The sequence below is a fragment of the Hyperoodon ampullatus genome (genome assembly GCF_949752795.1).
Source record: "Hyperoodon ampullatus genome assembly, chromosome: 3".
In the NCBI taxonomy this organism is placed as follows: Eukaryota; Metazoa; Chordata; class Mammalia; order Artiodactyla; family Ziphiidae; genus Hyperoodon; species Hyperoodon ampullatus.
The window spans coordinates 43252795-43276547 of NC_136916.1; the positions used below are offsets into that span (position 1 = coordinate 43252795).

The 23753-nt window shown below is 38.5% G+C and overlaps 1 protein-coding gene across 1 annotated transcript in view; it reads right to left on the reverse strand.

Annotated features, from left to right (window-relative positions):
- Window positions 1-6325: 6325 nt before the first annotated feature.
- Window positions 6326-23753, reverse strand: part of MYO5A (myosin VA) — a gene marked incomplete at both ends in the record, with an annotated part of 187086 nt that continues 169658 nt past the window's right edge. Inside the window, 8 exons of the mRNA XM_079699077.1 lie at window positions 6326-6478; window positions 6772-6852; window positions 12362-12536; window positions 14350-14632; window positions 16783-16933; window positions 18548-18637; window positions 20424-20578; window positions 21135-21281. Coding sequence (XP_079555203.1) covers window positions 6326-6478; window positions 6772-6852; window positions 12362-12536; window positions 14350-14632; window positions 16783-16933; window positions 18548-18637; window positions 20424-20578; window positions 21135-21281 — 1235 coding nt within the window. The remainder of the gene's footprint in view (window positions 6479-6771; window positions 6853-12361; window positions 12537-14349; window positions 14633-16782; window positions 16934-18547; window positions 18638-20423; window positions 20579-21134; window positions 21282-23753) is intronic.

Here is a 23753-nt window from a genome sequence, read left to right on the forward strand (position 1 = left end):
TTTATTTATAAGACACTAACAAAAATCCTTTATATCCATATCTTTATTTGAACAATTTTCTATAATATCTAGGAGAATACAGCATTAATGATGCACATTTACTAAGTACAACATTAGAGAACTACAAATTTAGAGCATAAATGTCAATCTGATAGTGTTTTGGTTTAGGTGATATCTGGTGAAAACCCATGTTTCAAAGGCTTTTGTTGATATGAGGTGTATTATTAATTTATTCTTTAAAATTCCATGTGAGATATGCTGGGGTAGGTTTAGTTTAAAACTAGTATTGGTTGATAATGCGTTCCACTTCTCAGTACTTTTGCTTTTTAATGGATGAATATTTTACCTAAGAACGTTTCAAACATTAACTATATCATGTTTTTCTATGTAGATCAGAGTAGAATTTCTTTTCCAGATCCAACAAGGGAAAACATTTGAAAAACTGCAATGTTCAATGTCATTGTAGTTAAAAGGCATATCCATTTCACAGTTAGTTAACAATTAAAGTTAGGAATCAAAATACAATATATTAAATGTCATAAGCTCATTTCTGTGCAACACTGTTAGAGCAATTTAAATTTTCCAAGGACACATGAAAATCAACCTAACTCCAGCATTCCACAAAAATACATAACTAGGAATCATAAATTATAACACACATACCCACATTTAAAGGAAAAATTCAGCATATGTTGGATAAAATTAAATGGCTCAAGTGATGTAGACAGCCTGAAATGTTGACCAAGTTTTTATAACATATAATGACAATAAGATATTTAAAACTACTGACTCCGAAAAATGCCATGAAAATGTACTGACCTACCAAGCATTGAATTGTACATACCAGATTCAACTCAAAAAACATTTTTCTTTCAAATATTTCAAGAAACATTACAATACTAAGGAAATGTTAGTCATTTTCAGACATCTTAATGAATCTAATAACACCCATTAAATTGAGCTAATGAACATTTTAGCTGGACCAAATTATAAAATTTAAAAAAAATGTATAAAATGCATTTTGGCAGATATTTTACATAGTGCTTTTCAGTTCCTGATCTATTGAGAAATCTACTGTAACCTCAGGTTCACTTGATTTAGGGTAATACTGAACACAATGAATTAGAATTTATAGCACTCTTTCCTATTTTCACTCCATCTTTGATATGGGTAAAGGGTTCTCAAAAATTTTTTTAATGAATGTCCATGGAAGATTTTACAGTTACACCTTTTAGCTTTACTAAGCATAGGTCAGTTCAGTGGAAAACAAGCCATTTAAATATTACCAAGAATCTAACTTATCTCTATATTTCTTCCATATATTCATTTGCTTAATTGTAACACAGAGCCCCCTAACCTCAGGAAACACTGTCTCAGACCACATTTCATTGGATCTGAGATTGCTGCTGCCTCACAGTTCTAATACCTGTTTGGAAATGAGAGAAAAGAAAGGAAGGAGAAGTAACAAGAGGGGAGGGTCATGCAGAAAGGGAACGAAGGAAGAAAGGAGGCCACACCCACCCAAACCCTCACAACACCTTGAGAAACAGGGCAAGATATCCTTTCCAGGCAAGACATCCTCTTACAGAGGAGAAGTTCCAGAGAACTTAAGGCAGCTTGAGGAGGGAAGGGAGCAGGGGTTAAGGCGGCCCTCACAGCACAGCCTGAGAAGAAATCACAATGCACTTACCCATACACAGAGCCTCTCTAACACACATGCACACAGCACACCTCTTGGCTCCAAAGCCAACACTGGAAGCATGCACACACCGTCATGTTCAAATACACACTGACTTATGTATGGCCTGCCTGGGAGACAGCCCTCAGAAGGGACCCAGGGGCTTGGCCTGCAGCTGCAGGTTCTCTGCAGGCTGCACAGCTCACCTGGTGGCTCTGACAGTGACTCTGAGGGCTGTGTGTTGAGAGCGACCTTCCTCTTTCCTTTTGGGAGGCTCTCACCGCTTCTTGTCAGGCTGGAAGTGCTTGCTACTAATTAATGACCAAAACAAGACTACTGTACCCTCCAGGGGGACACTGATTCATTACAAAAGCCAAACCTAGTTATAGCAGGGAACTACAGCAAAGAGGAATCCACAAGGCGCCCCATCTGATTAGCACCGAGAACTTGGTACTCATCATGTCCTCACCTCCCATATGCCAGTTGCCAACTCTGATAAGGAAAAGGAGCACCTCTTGCTGGACTGGGGCACCCCACAGGTACCAGAATGGAACTTCAGGACTTTCTAAAGTCTGCTGCCCCGCATGTGCCCTCAGTGCCACTGCTGCATATGGGAAGACAGCACAGCTGGAGGGCTGAGTGACTTCAGGCAAGTCACTGCGCTTATCTCTCTCTCAAATTATCATCAGCTAAGGACTGTAGTACCTGCCCTTCTACCTTCTCGGGCTGCTGTGAGGACACAATGAGGTAACAGAGAAAGGCTGAAGTGAAGCATAGCCAGACACAAGGTACTGTCTCTACATTACCTTTCACCAGGAGAACTGAAGGGCTACACATGACATTTTGCTTTCTGTTTTATTCTAAACAGTTGAAGATACTTAAGACTCTGTGTGTGCATGGAAGAAAGAGAAAGAGAGAGAGAGAGAGAGAGAGAATATGAGGACATCTCAGGATGGTGCCAGATGCCCTTTTACCTAGGGTTCCCAGGGAAGTCATTTCTCACAACAATCACTATACTGAAATTCTAATAAAATATTTTCACGGCCTCAGCCACTGTTATTAAAAGATTTGATCTATATTATACATAATCACTTACCCAGAAAGAGACAACTCTCAATTATCTATTAAAATGAAGGAAATAATAAAGTAAATGACAAAAATTGACCCAAATCCCCAAATCTCCTATCAGTTGGCTTTGGAGTATATATTGTTGTACTTTTGCAATTGATGAAAGAAGTGTCAGGTGCATTTTCACAACTTCCAAAGGAATCATGAAGCTACACTTCATGGAGTTTACCCCATACTCATCTTTCCCCTTCATTATAGTTACTCTCAGGCAGAGCAAAGCCTTAACCTAAGAAAAGCTACAAGAAGGGAAACTGCTTCTAATTTTTCAGCTTTGCTTTCCAAGGTGTGAGCTGAGTTTCTCTGTACAGTGAGTGGGGAGGAGACTATTGAGAAGGGGCTATTAAAACAATGAACTGTTGCTTTCTCAAATCATTCTTTCTTTGAATTCCTATTGTATGTCATAGAGGAATTATGAAAAAGCAAATTAGTGATAATGCTAAAGATCGTACTGCAGAGAAGTGAGAAGAGCAAGAATTCATGCAAAGATTGGCCTGAAGGGAAGCCCCCAGGCAGGCCAGTGGGGCAACTGAGGACTGCCTTCACCCACAGCCTTCAAAAGAGTCAGAGCAGGTGAGTAGACAGGTGATGGGACACAGGATGTGGCTGAAGGAAGGGACAGAGTGAGCAGATAATGAGTGGGTGGGCGGCGTGGAGGGCTGGTGCAGGTGTGTTTGCAGCTGGGTGAGAAAGTGTGGGTGGACAAAGGGAAAGGGGAGCAGTCCTCAGAGGCCAAGGATACCCACAGTCAGAAGAATATTTCTGCAGCCTCAAGAAGTAGGACACAGAATGACTTATCAGGACTTGGGGTTCCCTGGTTGTAAGATATTTCTGTTATGACTAAAGATCTTCAGACCACTAAGAGAAATTAATTCAGATCCGCTTCTGGGGTTCTAGATAGGCCTTGGAGGAAGTTGGAGCCCTGAAATATCATAATCTTTGTGTGGCCATCCCTGAACAGGAGAGACTCTGGCCCAGGTGCGGAACAGAGGCTCCAGCACTTTGCAGCAGAAAGATGGAAGACAGGAGAGAGAGAAAGGCCCAGACAAGACATGCTTCAGGATATGAGCTGTCTGAAGGAAAGATAAAGGGCTGCAGTGGCAGTGGAAGCTAGAGCGTGATTCTGAAGACCTGACAAGACTCAGGGTGTGTACAGGACACGCTACACAGGACTGAGCTGGGAAAGGGCCTGGGAGGATTTCTAGGTCTGAGGAAGAGAGCCTACAAACACGGTGGCAATTTTTTTTTTTTTGTGGTACGCGGGCCTCTCACTGTTGTGGCCTCTCCCGTTGCGGAGCACAGGCTCTGGACGCGTAGGCCCAGTGGCCGTGGCTCACGGGTCCAGCCGCTCCGCAGCATGTGGGATCTTCCCGGACCAGGGCACAAACCCGTGTCCCCTGCATCGGCAGGTGGACTCTCAACCACTGCGCCACCAGGGAAGCCCGCGGTGGCATTTTTTGGAGCATCTCTCCCACCCAAGTCCCATCTATGCTCTTAAGACTCTGACAGATTCAGTACTAACCACGTGGTTTCAACAGTTCATTGAAAACCACATTGACAACCAGGGAAAATAGAGAGAATCGGATTGAGTTAGTATTTTTCTTGGTTTTGCAAATGAATAAATGTATCCAAACTGAATACAGCAGTACACAATTCAATAAAAACTACCTAAACTCATTAACTTTGAAAAAGCGTGTACATAAATCATGTACATTTAAGAAAGATTACAGCTACACAAACCTGTGATTTTACATTTTATTAATCCCTCAAAATTAACAGGCACCAAACACTAGTCTTTCCATTAGAGGGTAACCTTACTGAGTACCTGCAGCTCACTTCTCTGTGGTTCAGGTACGGTGAGGAGAGAACTTCAGATGTGGAAGGGACCTTAAGAACCAGCTGTCTAACACCCTCACTGAATAAATGAGGAATTTGAGGCCCAAATAAGTTAACAGACAGAATTTATCTTTTAATAGCAATATTTATCACTGATTTGAAAATGTTTTACTTGCATTTATAATATTGCACATATTTTAATAAGATGTCTTTTTTTATAGATCATCTAATAGTTAATTTATATAAATCTATGATTGTAATTCAGAACCAGAGTTTCTAAAGAAAGCTAAGAATTTGCTTTTGCACAACCTGAAACATTTATTGTATAAGATTTGTAGGAAAAATGGAGACTATGTTTAATTAGAATTTCAGAATGAAAACATATAGAACCTGGGTCTTATTAAACCAAATCCTCTGTAAAATTCAGCAATCTCCTTATATTTTTATATAGGTCAATGTATTTCTAATATGATGCTCTTTAAAGTATCTAGTGGTATTGAGAACATTTATAGAAGTTGCAAAGCCTAAAAAATGGAATCATAATTATTACATACTTTCTTTTGCATAATTTATAAAATAATTAAGATTTCAAGACCTAAATCATGAATATTCTCACAATCCTCTCTAGATATTGACTGACATTAATTCTTAATAAATTAAGAAGAAAGAAAACCTGTCAAGGTTGAAAATATGCACTGCAGGAAGCAGATCTGATAACTAAAAACAGGTCACTTCACAGAACACTGTACCCTGATGTGATATGTGCCCGGGGAAAATTAATGAGCACATCAATGTAACACATCCTGAATAAAGGATATCAACAACAGCCACTTTGCCTAATCCTATCCCTAAATGTCAAACATTGTGTCATATTACTACATGACTTCCCAGTGTCTGCTACTTGTGCAGGTGAATCTGTAGCTATGTGCACATAATCCAGTTAAAACTGACCTGATTGAACTGTAAACAGAGTTGATAAAAGAGAAGCTTATTGTTGTAGTGCCTAATATGAATATCGCTTACATCTTAAAGAACATAGTATGTAGCAGCAATTTAAAATGCTCAGTAAACTATGGTACAAATGGACTTCCATGCTCTACAGCAAACCAACATTCTCTTAATATCTCTACATCATAGTGACACATAGAAGGGAGCTACTTGGCCAGTTACTTTACATATTGCCAGTTTATTTCTTTGTTCCAGTTGGACAGTAGCAACATAATTGATTCCTAAACTGGTATGATATGTACTCAGTGGTGATTTTTCTTTCAATTCTTTTGGTTAGCACACAGGAGGTTCCTTATTGGTACCTTTCTAACAACAGCTCATATTCATATCTGGAATTTAGGTTTTTGATATCATTTAGATGCAGTGATAAGGATTTAAAATAAATGCTGGCAGCTGAAGACACATTTTTTTCCTTCCTTCCATCATTCACCTGCATGTCAACTGCAGATACCTAACTGATCAAGGATGAGTGTTGTTATAAAGGTAACACAGCACAAAGGAGCCTATCTTTCTTTCCAAGATGATGAAAAGTATTCTAGGGGGAGTTCCAGTCAATAACCCCTTGTTTGGGAGATAATAAGTACTATCTCTTTTAAAATGTGTTCTCAGTAGCTCACTTGAAATAATGGGTTATTTCAGGCAAGTATTGTATTGTCAATATTTTCCTTGATATCACTTTCAGACCCGTGATATGAATCCCAGGCCCAGGCTGGCTGGAATCTGGATGGTTTCTAGTGCAAGGGAAGATGGGTTAAAAGGAAAGGTGACAGGAAAGATGTGTTTAGCATCCATGAGCAGCTGAGGAGAGTCTTTCCTGTCTCGTAAACGCATCTGAGAAGATTAAAAAAAGAAAAACAAAAAAACAGAGCATCAATTCTTTGAATCTATAAAGATTTTTTTTTGACAAAATTCTACCAAAAATCCTCAACTAATGAAGAATATTTATATTTGTTTTAAAATCACTTCATTTTTCCAATAAGGTGTTATCAAGAAAGTTAATGCACTATAAAAATGAGATAAAATAATTATAATAAAAACTGCATTACCCTTCAGTAAATTATAAAATTTCCATTCAAACGACTGTGTTGGTGAATCAAAGCAAAAGAAAGCCTGGGAGATCTTACCTGTATAGTACGAATAAATGACACAGAGACTCTTTCTTCAAACTCATTAACTGGAGTATACAAATTCAACACTTTGACAATCTGGGAGAAATAAAATGATCAAAGTCTTTAGCATATTATCAAATACATACATGCTGGGTACCTGTAATCTGGAAAACTAAAAGGATCTCTGCATACAGTTTTCAGTTCTACTCAGGGCTTGGTTAGGGCAAGAGGGGAGAGGGAGTGGTTCTGAAGGCACATTTACCTTTATTAGTTGAATTTTTTAAATAAGAATGTATTAATGTAATATTTTACACTTTAAGAAGCAATATAAATTTGAAAAAACATGAAAAGTAAAAGTGCTTCCACCTGCATGCTCTCAGTCTCTCAAAGAAACAATAGTTAACAGTATCCTGTGTATTCAGCTAGTTACTTTCTATATGTATTCTATGTGTAATCTATGTAAGATTTCTATGTTTTGAGATAAGTGATGAACATTAAAAAATCCAAGAGTCAGCACAGAAGTAACTAGGCAAAAGAAAAGTGGGTATGTTTATGCCTATGCCTTGCCTCATGCTGTGGCCATTGTTCTCAAATGCCCTTCCCATCTTTTCATTTCCTTAAATTCAATGCACAGCTAAATAAGACTTTCCCTGAATGATCAGTTATTGACACTCAGCACCATTTTGGAATCCTCCCTCTAGCTAATTAGTGCTGAGGGCTTAACTACCTACCAGTGGGCCAGCACCAGCCCTGGCCTCCCCTGAGCCCTGTGGCCAGCCACGCTATAAGCTGGCCCTGCCAAAAAATGGGCAGCAGAAACCAAAGGAAGCAGGGCGGGGCAGCCAACCAGGCCAGGGGTCAGCCCTACCCACCACTGAGCCCACAGTAGTTCAGCCCTGCCACAACAGAAGGGCCTACACAGCCCACATAGGGGGTACCCCTAGACATATAGCTCCGGTGACCAGAGGGCAGCATGCTTCTGAGCCCCATAGGATGTTTCCTGCATAAGGCCACTTCTTTAAGATCAGGAACTGTATATGACCTACTTAATACATAGAAAAAAGACAGCAAACTGGGCAAAATGAGAAGACAGAGCAATATGTTCCAAACAAAGGAACGAGACATAACCTCAGAAAAAGTACTAATAGAAGTGGAGATGAGCAATCTACAAGGTTATGATTATAAAGATGCTCGGTGAACTCAGGAGAAGAAGGGATGAATACAGTGAGAACTTCAAGAAAGAGTTAGAAAATATAAAGAAGAACCAAAAGAGCTGAAGAATACAACAGTAGACTAAACTATACAGAGGAATGGATCAGTGAGCTGGAAGACAATAGTGGAAATCACTGAAACTGAACAAAAAAAAAAAGAATGAAAAAAAATGAGGATGGTTTAAGAGACCTCTAGGACAACTTAAGTGCACTAATATTCACATCGTAGGGGTTTCAGAAGGGGAAGACAGAGAGAAAGGGACAGAGAACTTATTTGAAGAAATAATATCTGGGAAAGGAAACAGACATCCAGATCCAGTAAGCACAGAGTCTCAAACAAGGTCAACCCAAAGAGGTCCACACCAAGACAGATTATAATTAAAATGACAAAAATTTAAGATAAAGAGAAAATCTTAAAAGCATCAAGAGAAAAGCAACTAGTTACATAAAAAGGAACTCCCATAACAACATCAGCAGACTTTTCAGCAGAAATTTTGCAGGCCAGAAGGGTGTGGGGTGATATATTCAAAGTAATGAAAGGAAAAAACCTATAACCAAGAATATTCTACCTGGCAAGGTTATCATTCATATTTGAAGGAAAGATAAAGAGTTTTACAGACAAGCAAAAGCTAAAGGAGTTCAGCACCATCAAACTAGCTTTATGTTTATATTTTTATTTTTTTAATGGGACTTCTCTAAGTGGAAAATAAAAGGCCACAACTAGAAATATGAAAAGGGAGGGAAGAGGGAAGTTTAAGAGATAAAGGTCTACGTCAAGAAACAAGAAAAATCTCAAATAAACAATTTAACCTTATGCCTAAAGGAACTAGAAAAAGAAGAACAAACAAAACCCAAGTTAGTAAAAGGAAAAAAAATCAGAATGGACATGAATGAAATAGAGACTACAAAAACGACAGAATAAAAATCAATGAAACTAAGAGCTGGTCCTTTGAAAAGATAAACAAAATTGATAAACTATTAGCCACATTTATCAAGACAAAAAGAGAGAGGGCCCAAATACATAAAATCAGAAATGAAAGAGAGAAGTTACAACTGACATCACAGAAATACAAAGGATCGTAAGACATTATTATGAATAATTATATGCCAATAAAATGGACAACCTAGAAGAAATGGATAAGTTCCTAGAAATGTACAGTCTCTCAAGACTGAATCAGGAAGAAACAGAAAATATGGACAAATTACAAGTAATTAAATCAGATCAGTAATCAAAAAACTCCCAACAAACAAATGTTTAGGACTAGATGGCTTCACAGGGGAATTCTGCCAAATATAAGAGTTAACACCTGAATCTACCCATCTCAATCTATTCCAAAAGAATAGAAGATAAAGGAAAACTTCTGAACTCATTCTGTGAGTCCACATCACCCTGATACCAAAACCAGACAAAAATACCACAGAAAAGGAAATTATAGGTCAGTATCACTGATGAACATAGTTGTAGAAATCCTCAACAAAATATTTGCAAATTGAATTTAACAGAACATTAAAAGAATCATACATCACGATCAAGTGGGAATTATCTCAGGGATGCAAGGATTTTACAATAACTACAAAACAATCAATGTGATACACCCCATTAGCAAACTGAAGAATGAAAATCATATGATCATCTCAATAGACACAGAAAAAGCTTTTGATAAAATTCAACATCCATTTATGATAAAAACTCTCAACAAAGTGGGTATAGAGGGAACATACCTCAACATAATAAAACACATATATGACAAACCCACAGTCAACATCATACTCATGGTAAAACAGTGAAAGCATTTCCTCTAACAAAACAAGGATGCCCATTCTCACCACTTTTATTCAAAATGGTACTGAAAATCTTAGCCACAGAAATTAGACAGGAAAAAAAAAAGTAAAAGGAATCCAAATTGAAATGGAAGAAGTAAAACTGTCACTGTTTGCAGATGACAGGAAACTGTATATAGAAAATCCTAAAGATGCCACCAAGAAACTATTAGAACCAATAAATGAATTCAGTAAAGTTGCAGGATACAAAATTAATATACAGACAACTCTTGCATTTCTATACACTAATAATAAATTATCAAACACAATCTCATTTATAATTGCACCAAAAAGAATAAAATACCTAGGAATAAATCTAAACAAGGAAGTGAAAGACCTGAACTTGGAAAACTATAAGACATTGATAAAAGAAAGTACAGATGACACAAACAAATCAAAAGATATACCAGGCTCATAAAGTGGAAGAATTAAATGGTTAAAATGACCATATTATCCAAGGCAACTACATATTCAATGCAATCTCTATCAAAATACCAAAAGCATTTTTCACAGAACAGAACAAATAGTTCTAAAATTTGTATGGAAACACAAAAAACTGAGTAGCCAAAGCAATCTTGAGAAAGAAGTACTAATACAAAGCTAGAGGTATCATGCTCCCTGATTTCAAACCATACTAAAAAGCGACAGTAATCAAAACAGTATGGTACTGGCACAAAAACTGACACATAGATTGATGGAAAAGGAAGGAGAACCCAGAAATAAACCTACTCTTTTATGGTCAATTAAGCTACAGTAAGGGAGGCAAGAATATACAATGTGGAAAAGACAGTTTCTTCAGTAAACGGTGTTGTGAAAACTGGACAGCTATATGCAAAAGAATCAAACTAGACCATTTTTTCATACCACCTAGAAAAATAAACTCAAAATGGATTAAGGACTTAAATTTAAGACCTTAAACTCTTAGAAGAAAATACAAGCAGTACATTTTTGACACTGGTCTTAGCAATATTTTTTTGATCTGTCTCCTCAGGCAAGAGAAACAAAAGCAAAAATAAACAAATGGGACCACATCAAACTAAAAAACTTTTGCACAGTGAAAGAAATTATCCACAAAATGAAAAAGCAGCCTACTGAATGGAAGAACATATTTGCAAACAATATATCTAATAAGGGGTTAATATCCAAAATATACAAAGAATTCATACAACTCAAATCAAAAAAACAAATGACCTGATTAAAAAATGGGTAGAGGACCTCAACAGACATTTTTCCAAAGAAGACATACTGATGGCCAACAGGCACATGAAAAAATGCTCAACGTCACTAATCACCAGAGAAATATGAATCAAAACCACAATGAAGTACTACCTCATACTAGTCAGAACGGCTATTATCAAAAAGACAACAAATAGTAAGTGTCAGTGAGGATGTGGAGAAAAGGGAATCCTCATGCACTGTTGGTGGGAATGTAAATTGGTGCAGCCACTATGGAAAACAGTATGGAGGTTGCTCAAAAAATTAAAAATACAACTATGATACAACCCAGCAATTCCACTTCTGGGTATTTTTCCAAAGACAACAAAAACACTTGTTTGAAAAGATATACACACCCCTCTGTTCATTGCAGCATTATTTACAATAGTCAAGATATGGAAGCAATCTAAGTGTCTGTCGACAGACAAATGGATAAAGAAGACTGGTGTACACACACACACACACACACAAGAATATCACTTAGCCATAAAAAAGAATGAAATATTGCCATTTGCAACACTATGAATGGACTTTGCAGACATTATGCTAAGTGAAATAAGTCAGACAATGACAAATACTGTAAGAGCTCACTTATATGTGGAATCCAAAAAACAAAACAAAGAAACCAAAAAAAATGAAAATATACTCACAGATACAGAGAACAAATGGGTGGTTGCCAGAGGGGAGGGGCATGGGGTATTAAAATAGGTGAAGGGGATTAAGACGTACAAACCTCCAGTTATAAAATAAATAAATAAGGCATGTGGATGTAATCTACAATATAAGGAATATGGTTAATAATATTGTGATAACTTTGTATGGGGACATATGATTGCTAGACTTATCACGGTTATCATTTTATAATGTATGGAAATGTCAAATCACTGTGTAGTATACCTGAAACTAACATCATATTATACATCAGCTATATTTCAATTAAAAAAACACAATTTGTCTTAAAATAGAGAAGTCTAAAGAATCATTCAATTATTAAATAATATGGAAAATTCTTTTATGGAGTACAAACTCCATAGAATGTGTAGAATGTACACCCCCATGAAAACAGGGACTTTGTTTTGTTCATGGTTTTATCTTAGCAGCTAGAACATTATACAGAACAGTGTAGAGAGTGGATAAATAAGTACTGAATGTTGAATGTGCAGGACTGTGACTAGTACTGAAATATACTTTGTGGTAAAATCTCCCTTCTTCAAGATCTACAATATTGATATATATCATCTCTGACACAGATGAAGTCAGCTCAGAGACAAAAGCAATAGCTAAAAGCCTTCTTTACTTCCCTAAATGTCACCGTTGATGAATGTTAACTTGTTTTATAATAGGGAAAATCACCTTACCTGGGCAGTAGTTAAAGCATTGCACATGGAACAAATGGCTTCTGCATCATCATCTGTTTTCTTTTTCACTTGCAAAAGCTGAGCAGCCTGAATGAGAGGTTCCAGGGTTTCCTTAGCCCCACTGTTCATCAGATTCTTGTCACGCAGCCATTCTTCTAGTTGACTGACATTGTACCTATGCCAGAAAAAGGGGGGTGATGCAAATTTACTGAATGTTATCATAAATGTCTTAATTTTTCTGTGCATGGCTTTGTCAGGAATTTCAGTTAAATTCTGTTTTTTTAAATCATTAGCTGTGCTTAAAAATTTATCACTATACATAATCAGGAGGTTTATAATCATAATTATATGAGTAGGTATAATTCTAGAGACTATAATTCTCTTTAATGGGAGATAGAAATGTAGCCATTACAGCAAGTTATGAAATAAGATGTGCTAAAAACCAAAATAGAACACATAATATGGCTGTGTCCTTATTAAAGAGCCAAGCAGAAAACACTTTATAGCTTCTTACAACTTGAGAGGTGAGAATTGATAATCCTTTAAGTACTCTCTCTTCTTTAAGTCAGACTCCAAGCTAGTAGACATAATAACAAGATCCCCACATAGACCCTGTGCTCCGGCCCTCTTTAGGGAAGAGTCTGGGTGATGGAGGTAGTGGCCTGAGGAAGCTCAGGGATGAAGGCGAGAAGGGCAAGTGGGGGCCATGGGAAGAGACAAAGACCCGAAATATGAAGAGAGACATAGAAACTACACAGATGCGAGGTTTTAAGAGGTGGCCAACCAAGTGATAGTCGTTCGCAAATGAGAGTGAGATAAATGGACCCACAGTCAGGACTTAGTTATCAGGCAAAGAGGGGCTTCATAGGTATAAACAGAGCTTGCAAAAAAATAAATTCTATGACCTGAGTGGAAAGCATTATCTTCTTACCACTACCTACAGTGGATGTGAGTAATGGAAAATTTGAAAAGAAAGCCAACGCTTCCTAAGATTAACTACAGGCTTTCATAGGAGAAATCCTTTTTCCCCCTCTTGGTGAATTTTCTAGCTGTTTTAAAATAAATTATTTGAAAAAAAAATTCCATTATGCTAATAAGGTTATGCTGAGGAGCAGCTGGACAAAATTGAGCACAGCTTTTCTTAAAATAGAGAGGGGCGTATTTCAAACATCAGTAAAAGATCTATTAGACATGTTCTTGTTGCCATAGGTACAAAAAGGTATTTTGTCAAAATAAATTTATAAGAGCAATCAAACATTAGCAATCTTCATTATAGCTTGATATTTTGTTATTGTAAAATTAAAACACACACAAAAGGAGAGGAAGCAGCTATCTCATCTTTATGTAGTTTTCATCACCTCCCCACTCCCTCAGATGAATTATCGGGGCTTTCCTGGTGGCGCAGTGGTTAAGAATCCGCCTGCCAATGCAGGGGACACAAGTTTGAGCCCTGGTCTGGGAAGATCCCACATGCCACGGGGCAACTAAGCCTGTGCGTCACAACTACTGAGCCTGTGCTCTAGAGCCTGTGAGCCACAACTACTGAGCCCATGTGCCACAACTACTGAAGCCCGCATGCCTAAAGCTCATGCTCCACAAGAGAATCCACCACAATGAGAAGCCCGCACACCACAATGAAGAATAGCCCCCACAGCAACGAAGACCCAACCTAGCCAAAAATAAATAAATAAAAATAAATAAAGTTCCCTTTAAAAAAAACAAAAAACAAAAATGAGTTATCTTCACATGGAGTAGGGTTCCTAAGAAGCAGTGGGTTGCAAGGCATGGCCAGGAGCGATCACGAATGAGAGTGGAGGGTCCAGCCAGACAAGAGGAAGCAACTCTGTGCCCGGTCTGCCCTTGCTGCTCGCCTGGCGGGGAGTGGGGGGTGGGTGGGCAGTGGATATCAGGTACACTAGCCTCACACGAGCCCCGGCAAGCGGTTGGGCAGCATGAAAAGGCCATGGCAGCTGTTGGCGTTCGCTCACCTGATCTGCATGCCTTTACTCCAGGAGCACATGTCCTTCCGTAGGAGGAGGTTGTTCAGTGTGACGGCCCCCACGATGTAGAACATCTGCTTGACCACCTGCTTGATCAGTTCGGGGTCCATGCCGTGCTGACACATGACTGAGTGGAAGGAGTTGAGCTGCCGCAGGATGGAGTCCAGTGTGTAGGTACCCTCATCAGCAATGCTGGAGGTTCGCTTTCTTAGCCCTGTGGGCTTCACCCCAGACACACCCTGAATGGTTTCATGCTCTAGCATTCCGGAGACTGCAAGAGAAGTTCAAGTGTCAGAAAAGAAGATCTGGAAGGAAACGTGTGCACACTCACACAAAGACACAGACATACACACATTCAGTTTATGAAAATGATTTGAGCATCAACATAGAGGGAAAAAGAACTCAATAAAAGGGCTTCTGGATTTTAAACTTTAATGAAGGAATAATTCTTAAACTCAAAAAAATAATAATAATTCTTAAATTCAAAAATTTACCATGAAATTAAGAACTCTTAATGGCCCGTTTTCTGAAATATGAAGCAGTAGCCTTGTAATAGCACATGTGTGAGGTATCTTGGGAGAGTTTTTGAGAGGGATGTATGGAGCAGTTAGGGAGAAGATAAAAATTCTCCAATAGGGCTTCCCTGGTGGCACAGTGGTTGAGAGTCCACCGGCCGATGCAGGGGACACAGGTTCGTGCCCTGGTCCGGGAAGATCCCACATGCCGCGGAGCAGCTGGGCCCGTGAGTCACGGCGGCTGAGCCTGCGCGTCCGGAGCCTGTGCTCCACAACGGGAGAGGCTGCAACAGTGAGAGGCCCGCGTACCGCAAAAAAAAAAAAAAAAAAAAAAATTCTCCAGTAATATCGAGCCCCAGAGAGGCAAACAAATCAAGTAGCAAGAAAGTCAGGAGACCAGGCAGTGGCCTTGGAGAAGACTTGGGAGAGGGCAGTTGTGTGGGGCTAGAGAGCTGGGCCCTTCCTTGCCCTGAGCTTCCCACTACAGTAGGGAGACCTCGGGCTGGCCTTAACCTCCCAGGACTCAGTCTTCTCATCTGGGGCACTGCTGCTCCCTCTATTACGTTCTTGTAGCATTTGCCTTATGCCTCCTCTAGGATGGTTTTGGGATGCCCACTCCCTGGACTGGAAGCCCCTTTGAGAGCAGGGGCCATTCCTGATTCATTGTTATATGTCCTAGAGCTAAATGCAGCTTCCAAAGAACCTCATACTGACTCAAAACATTTGTTGTTGTAAAATCATTGGGAGACGCAGCTAGTGGCACATCTATAGGTAAAATTTTTTATTTAGCCAATAAAACCAGGCAAAAGTAGAAGAGAATAGACTGAAGCTGACCTTCTCTGCATCTGTGTTACCTCATGCATTTTCGCTGACCTAGGTTGCTTTAAATTCATGACCTTTTAGGCGTCAGCTGAAGAAACCACTGCCATCCCCCATGGCTTCCTCAGCCTTCTATGTTTCTAGTTGGTTAAAGGGGGGCCTGCAATAAAAAATGGGACACTAGGAGCCCACAGAGGTGAGATGAAGTTGTAGAAATGTGGCAAACACATGGATGGGGAAGGAAAGGGTAACTGGTAGTAGCCTTAAGAGGCTGTTGATAATTTGCTTGACGATAATACAGTTTGGTAACTTAAAAAATTAAAAAAAAAAAGTTCAGTGCATTCAAAATTAGCAGCCTGCAATTTGTACATGCCTTCTAATACCTATTTCACACCTGCTACACATTCCAAAGGAATACAGGTAGAACGATACATAAATACACACCCAGAGTGAGTACACACATATAAAGATAGGTACATGAAATCACACATACGTAGAAACACACACACACACACACACACACACACACCCCAGTTTCTCATCCAATGAGAAACTGCTACTTTAAACCAAATTGCCTTTAACAATTCCATAGGGGTTATGAGATGTTCCACTCAGCATGGAGTGTCTGAGACCTGTTCTTGTTGCCATGGTACCTTCCCAGCCCTCTTACTGTAGCCTAATAGGCAAAGTACAAACCCTCCCCAGCCTCCTTCATTTTAGATGGGTCCCTAGGAAGCTCTGTGTAGTAGTACGCTAGACCAAAATTTAAAGTGTTTTTGAAAACTGGATGAGGTCTGAGGTCTACTGCTGGGTATAAAGCATGACCCAATCATAAGAGAGAGGCATTACACATTAGGGAAGTAAACTATATACTGCCATTTCCATCATGTGGAAGCAGTGATTTTGAGGTACCCCAGTTCGTCATGGCTGGGGTTCTGGGATTCCTCAGCTAATTTTGAGACTGAGTCTTACTACTTTATGTTCTCCATATGAATACATGCTCCAACACATGTGCCACTGGTGGTCATCTATGGGTGGGCACATGAGGTAGACAGACCTGGATGTCAGCAATATGCCCTGGCCTTACCGATCATTGGCTGAAGGATGTTCTCTAACACCCGCACAAGCTGCTGGTAGATCTGAATGGCCAAGTCACTTAGCACCTGTCGGTACTCAGCCAGGTCAAAATTGGTGAGGCAGTGTTCATTCTGGCGAGATGTGTTGTGTTTCATAAAGCCCTAGGGCCATAATGGAGAGTTAATGATACAGATGAAGTAAAATGTCTCCTCTTTAACTCTCTCATTTGATCGGCATCCTCATGCTCTTTTTTCCTTTCTCCAAAGAGTTCCCATTCCAACCTACATATAAATGCCAGGATACTCCTTCTCAAATTCTGTGTGTTTGTTTCCATCATGTCTCCCCTTCCACTTCTTACTAGCGTTTGAATAATCTAAACTTGGCAACCTAGCATTTAAGCTTTTCCACCAGCAATGTCAATGAAACAAGATGGGGGAACTTAATTTGAAAAAAAAAACTAATGAGTGTTTTCACTTATGAAACAGCTGGTTTACTGCCAAACACTAAATTATCTAAAGTAGTCATCTCTCAACTTCAGTTCATTAAATATAGTCCTATTTATAAATACTACGTAAATAATCTTCTTAAAATTGATCAATTTCTACAGAGACTGGTGAATAAATAAAAAATTTCTCTTTACTATATTTTACTGTATCCATACATGATTCTCAGTCTGAGCTTAGAATGGAATCTTTTGGTGGTATTTGTTAAAATGGAAAGCCAACTGTACAGGCAGGTACTTCTGTCAGGCACTGCCTGACAAAGACAATTGTCTACTTGATGGATTCTGCCCACACTCAAGCATCTGCCTACCTGCAACCTACTTAACAACACGGTCTAGAACTGGGGACTGACAGGACAGTTAATAGGCCCTCTGGAGGATTCTGTTCTGCTAGTCCCATCTGCTCAAGGACCATGTCTTGCTCATATTGCATTTCCCATCCTCTGCCAGGACAGTCCTCTCTGCCCCTGGCCTGTGGGTGCTCAGAAAGTACTACTGTTCAGCTTCTCTGCCTGCCCTCCTGGCAAAGGATGAGGAGATACCAAGGGCAGTGGTTATGGGCACAGGCTCTTGGAGGTGGGCAGACCCAGAATCCTAACTCAGCGCCTTATGGCTGAGAGCACTTGGGCAAAGTGATGAACTTCTTTGAGCTTTAGTTTCCTCATCTGTAAAACTGGGTTATAATTCCTACCTCACTGAGATATTAAACAAGAATTAAACAACATAATGTACAATAAATGCTGTCTGATACATACTAAGCAGCCCTTAATAAATGATAATTATTAATATATTACATAGTTTTGAAATATGAAGTCTATCAACCAACTGATGACCACATCACTATAAGCAAAAGCAAAAATATTTGTGGACAAATCTAAAGAGACATGTTTTACCTTGATCACCTTTAATGTATTACACAAGCCAAAATTGATTAATTTCTTTAAATAGCTCAATATTCCTATATCACTCCTTGAAAAGCCCATTTTCACATTTTAACAAAAAGTTTCAGTGCAATAACCATTCAATGACCAATGCTCATTTTATTTCTGCTGTGCTTTCTCATAATACAAACTCTCAGAGGGAAGAAGCTATGTCACTTCCCAAGTCAGTTTTGTAAATAATGAACATCAAACAAAGCTATGAACTTCCAAGCCACCTCTGAATTCAGGGCTCTAAATTAACAAATGGCTAGATAGTTTGTGCTTTAAATTTTTTTCCTTAAAAAGGTCAGAGAAAGTATAGCATGCTGATTTTGTGATCAAGGCTTTCTCACCTCTTCTCCACTGTACTGCTTCAAACAGTGCAAAAATCGGCATGTGTTAGAAAGCCAGAAGGAGACAGTTTCAAAATCATCACCTCTTTTCTGAAAGAGAGAATAAGCCTAAATTAGCTTTTTCCTTAGGGAAATAATAGCCTGAAAAAACCAAACAGATACCAGAAGGCCCATTTCCTTAACTTACTATTAACAACAGTTATAAAAATAAATCACATTGCAGTTGTAAAGCCTCATATCGTTGCTAGAGAATTTCAACCACTGAGTTCACTGGTTGTTTGTTACTTTGCTTGGCAATTAGAAAATGCCATTAGAAAATGATGCCTGGTCATGCAATTGATATTCGCTTAGCAGTCCCTTTAAGCAGAAAACAATCACCAAGCCACAGCTTACCCAAACTCACTTCCCTGAGGGTTACTGAAGGGAATCAGAAAAGACTAAAGGCACAAAAGGGAATTACAAATATTGTGAAGCACTGAAACCCAGATTAGGTTAAAAATCTTGTCAATGATAAGATAAAATTTCTGGGGAGCTAATCAGAAATGGAACGGAGGAAGCCCTGGGCAGAGCAGTGGAGAGTCTGGCTCTTCATCAGTTCTGGGCCACATGTCAAACCACCTCTGCAAAATCAAACCAGGGACACACGACAAATACACTTCAGTTCAAAAAGGGATGTGAAACAAATGCACATCCATTTTAAATGGTATCAAAAGGGTGCTGTGTTCAAGTATCTACTCCTTTTTGCTCTTTAAACAATTTGGTACAATAATTAGTCAAATTAGATAAATTTGGAAGAATTTATCCAAATTTTCTCATCTTGCAAGTAAGATGAGAGGGAGAAAACTTTACGATTTGGCTTTGTTGTCTTTGTAGGAGTTGACTTAAGAAGTAGTAAAACTCGTAGTCTATCTAAATGTAATACAGCATCAATGCCCCCCAAATTAAATGAGTTACATTCAGAAGACATTCATCAATTTTTGAATGTTAAATATTCAGAAACTCCACACTTTAGTAAGCACTGTAGAAAGTAACCACATAATCTGTGCAGGACGGACTGAGAACCGGCATTAAAAGTTATGACCAGGGGCTGGGGGAGGGTGTGTTTAATGGGTACAGAGTTTCAGATGGGGAAGATGAAAAAGTTCTGGAGATGACGGTGGTGATGGTTATACAACAGTATAAATGTACTTAATGCCACAGAACTGAAAAATGGTTAAAACTAAGAATAATGTTCACTGTTTTTCTAGATTGTCAAGAGGATGATCATGCAAGTGACTCAGTGATTACTGAGTTATGCAGGGCTTTCTGTTCTATTATGCAACTTTGCTGCCTTTTCCAAGTCTTTCCTCTCTGATTAGTATCTGTGTGTTGCTTCTCACATGGAACCAGGCATTTCAGGTAACAAGGAAAATTATGGGATGAGCTGGAGAATAATGGGAAGAAAAGTCAGAAGAGAATTTTAAATGTTTTATCAGACATCTTTTTATATGAATGGTCTAGGTATTACTAAACTTACTTAATACCTATTTTAACTATAGCATCATATTCCCTATATATAGGAACTTCACTAGGTATTTTTAATTTAGTTCTAAGACCTCAAAGCAGAAAATTTCTATGACGAAACTGAATTTGCTTCACCATCAAATGCAAGTATATTGAATTAATTTTGATTACTGTTCAACCTGAGCCCTGTTTTGAAAGAAGGCACATAGACACTTTACAGAATGAATGTTTCCTACAATGGAAAGTATCGATTCAGACTAGAAAGTGGTGGTAACTGGAAACTTAGCTCAAGTCTAAGGAAGGAAAAATACCTCTGTGCAGACTCTGTCACCATTAATATTCATTATGAGAATTTTGTTGAACATGAACTGACCTTTAATACTTTTTTGATGCTGTTTATTGTTGATGTTAGCAACGACCTTACTTTCTGATCATCATTCAGGTAGTCAGCGTGTCGAACACACATAAACAGGATATACGCTGGTAACCCTGGAATCAAATTGACTGCTACACCACGTGGCTTCAGTTCTAAAAAAGAAAAGAGGAAAAACAATCTTATATAACTTTGAAAGTCTTCACGAGGAATGCTTTTTGAGATACAAAAGCATAGCTCTCATTTAAGAGTTCAATCGTTCAGGGTAAATAGGTCGTGTTTTTAAAAAAGCATATTTTAAAGGCTCACTAAGTGGAGAAATTCTTGAGGGTAGGAACATGTGAATCTTAGCTGCTTATACAACAACTCCCAAATGTCTATCTCCTGCCCTGACTTTTCCTTTGAATTCTAGGCTCATGTATCAAGTGGCTTTTGACATCTCTGCTCAGGTGTGTCAAACTAAGCCCATCCCAAACTAAACTCTTCATTCCCTATGGAACCTGCTCTTCCAGGAGTTAGGGTCCTAGCAAGTGACCCTGCAGTGTGACTGACATCCACGATGTGGTCAGGATGCTGCTACAGCACTATACGCACAGCAGTCAAGGATGACTAAAGAAACCAGTGTGAATACTTAATAAATGAGTGACTAGCCTTTCCCACTACTGACACATGTACCAGAAAGACCTTTTATCTCACGCAGGAAATACTTGCCCAGAATCAAGTTCTTAACAAGTTTTTGCTCATCCTCCTTCTTGTATTCCAGCATTCCTTGGAAATCCTTTTCTTTTCTGGGAATGTTGACTGGACGAATGGGCTCATCAATGATCTGTCCTGGGGATATGTTCTCCATTTGGCCCACTTCATCAGAAACAAAAAGAAGAAAAATGTCTTCCAGGTAGAAAAGATGAGAGGTTTCCATGTTCCTATAATTTTAAGTAAACTCTATAACAACAGAAGCTTGCCATATTTACCACTTAATTGTCCCTTCTTTCAGCATTTTTTCTGGTAAAACTGGGTGGATAGATGATAAAATTATATGGTAATGTCCCTCTAACAACCACTAGTGCTTGGCTACTATCAACACCAAAGAATCTTACTAGATTCAAAAGCATTTTTTTTGTAATAAGGTTTACTTTGTAATAAGATTAAATGTCTCCAAAGTAAGTGGTTTAACTTCTTAGCTAACTAATCAGTATCAATCGTAAATGTCTAAATATACCTCGACTTTAATTTACAGAAGGAAAAAACAACATTCTACAAAGAGGCAGCCAGACTATAAAAGAGTCCCCTTTACCTTTAGCTCTATGAATCTGGTCATTAAAGAAAAAGAACATTTACTTTAAATGTATCATTGCAATCAGTTCAAACCACATCAAGATAGCTGGTAGAACCGTGTTTCTTCACACTAGTTGATGTGAAATGTATTATTTCTCACAAAGCCTTCATAAGGAAAAGGCTTAATGTTCTCCTGTCACCCTTCACTCCCAAAGAAATCATGAGCAGATAAAACAACCTGTATTTAATATGATTTCCTAAATATTATTCAGTTTTTTGTTTGTTTGGTTTTAGTTAAGTGCTAAAAGTCCCACCACAAAGCTGCAACCATTAAAGTACAACCGCTGGTTAACAACCCTTTCAGATGTTAAAAATGATCACCACTGCTGATGGCAGCTGAGACAGGAGAACTGAGGGTTAAGAAAAAGTCTCCAATTTCATCTCAAAATTGAGAATCGAATGGGAAATGCAAGGGAAGGTAAAGGGAAACATGAGTTATGATGGTGTTTGTGGAGCTATATGCTAGTAAGATTTTTAATTCTCTTATCTACAGGAAGGGGAGCAGTTACGAAATCTATTTAGTGTTATACAGCAGAAACCAACACAACATTGTAAAGCAATTATACTCCAATAAAGATGTTAAAAAAAGAAAAATCTATTTAGGTGTAGTTTAAGTTTGAGTTCAGAGACTGCTGGCAAACAAACAAAAGGCAGATCAGATGCATTAGAAAGTTTAATCTTGCTGACACCACAAGGTATCAGTCATGCTTCTCCTGTCACTCTGGGCAACTTCCTGTGTTAGTTCTGGGAAGCCAGTTCCACAGCATGAGGTTATCACAGAGAACACCAATACCTGCCAGTGCTCTTGCTCATGTGGCAGAGAGCCTGGTGACACCTCGTCCACCTTATGCCGCAGCATCACACACCGGGACTATCAGCGCTGAAAATCACCACCATCCACCAACATTATGATATCTAAAGAGCGATCATACTGTGATTGGACAAATCAGGGCTGTGGCCACCTCCCATAACCTAGCGTTTCATATGCATGATGCAGTCCGGAACCGCAGGACTAACTGAATGCCTTGTATGCCTCTCTACAAGAGATAGGAGATTCAAACTATTTAGTTTTACATAAGTTATTTCTGGAGTCAGTTTAAACACAACAGCATGAGGATCTCAGGATCAGTACACAGTGACCTTCACAGCTCCTGTATATATTCTGCATGTAAAACAAAATAATAAGATCCCTGCCATCTATGTTACTGGTTGCTTTAAGCCACAGAAACAATTCAACGAGGGGAAACTGGGAGAAAACAGATTCAACATATTAAGTTTATCAACAAATGCACACATTTGGACTCTGTATAACTCAAAAAGAATGTTTTAAACCTACTGATTTTATCATATCTAAGGTGCCACGGATTATGACATATAGTATTATTTTATATAACACTAAAGAAGGAAAAATATGGCCAGTTAAACTAAAACCCATCAACTGCTGTAAGATACATCCTAATTTCAGAGATGTTAAAATATGAAAAATTGTGCACCACAGAATTTATGAAATATGGTGAATATTTTAACTAAGAGATATTATGTTTTAAAAGAAAGCTTCACTTTCCTTTTGCAAAATCTCTAACGAAGATATTTTTGGTTCTGTACAAAAATGTCAGAGATAAAATTTGCCATACTTTCATTAAAATTTTACTGTCTTTGAATTCTTCCCAGAGATTAGAGTCTTCACAAAAACTCATAGGTAAAATATAGATGTCAGCTCAACATAACCTTGATTTATTTAACAAATTATATAATTAAAATAATCATATAATTAAAATGTCAACCCTTACGTAGTATCAGGAAAATATAAAGCCTGAAAGAGAGAAGCCAGAATACCACCCAGTTTTTAAGAGACTCAGGGGACCTTGGGGGTCATTTAGTCAAATGCTCCATCTAATACAGCAATCTTCTAGGAAGATCTGAAGCAACATCTATTTCCATTTTCAAGTATAATAGATTCTTTATGCTTGAGAGAAAAACATTCCTGAACCTTTT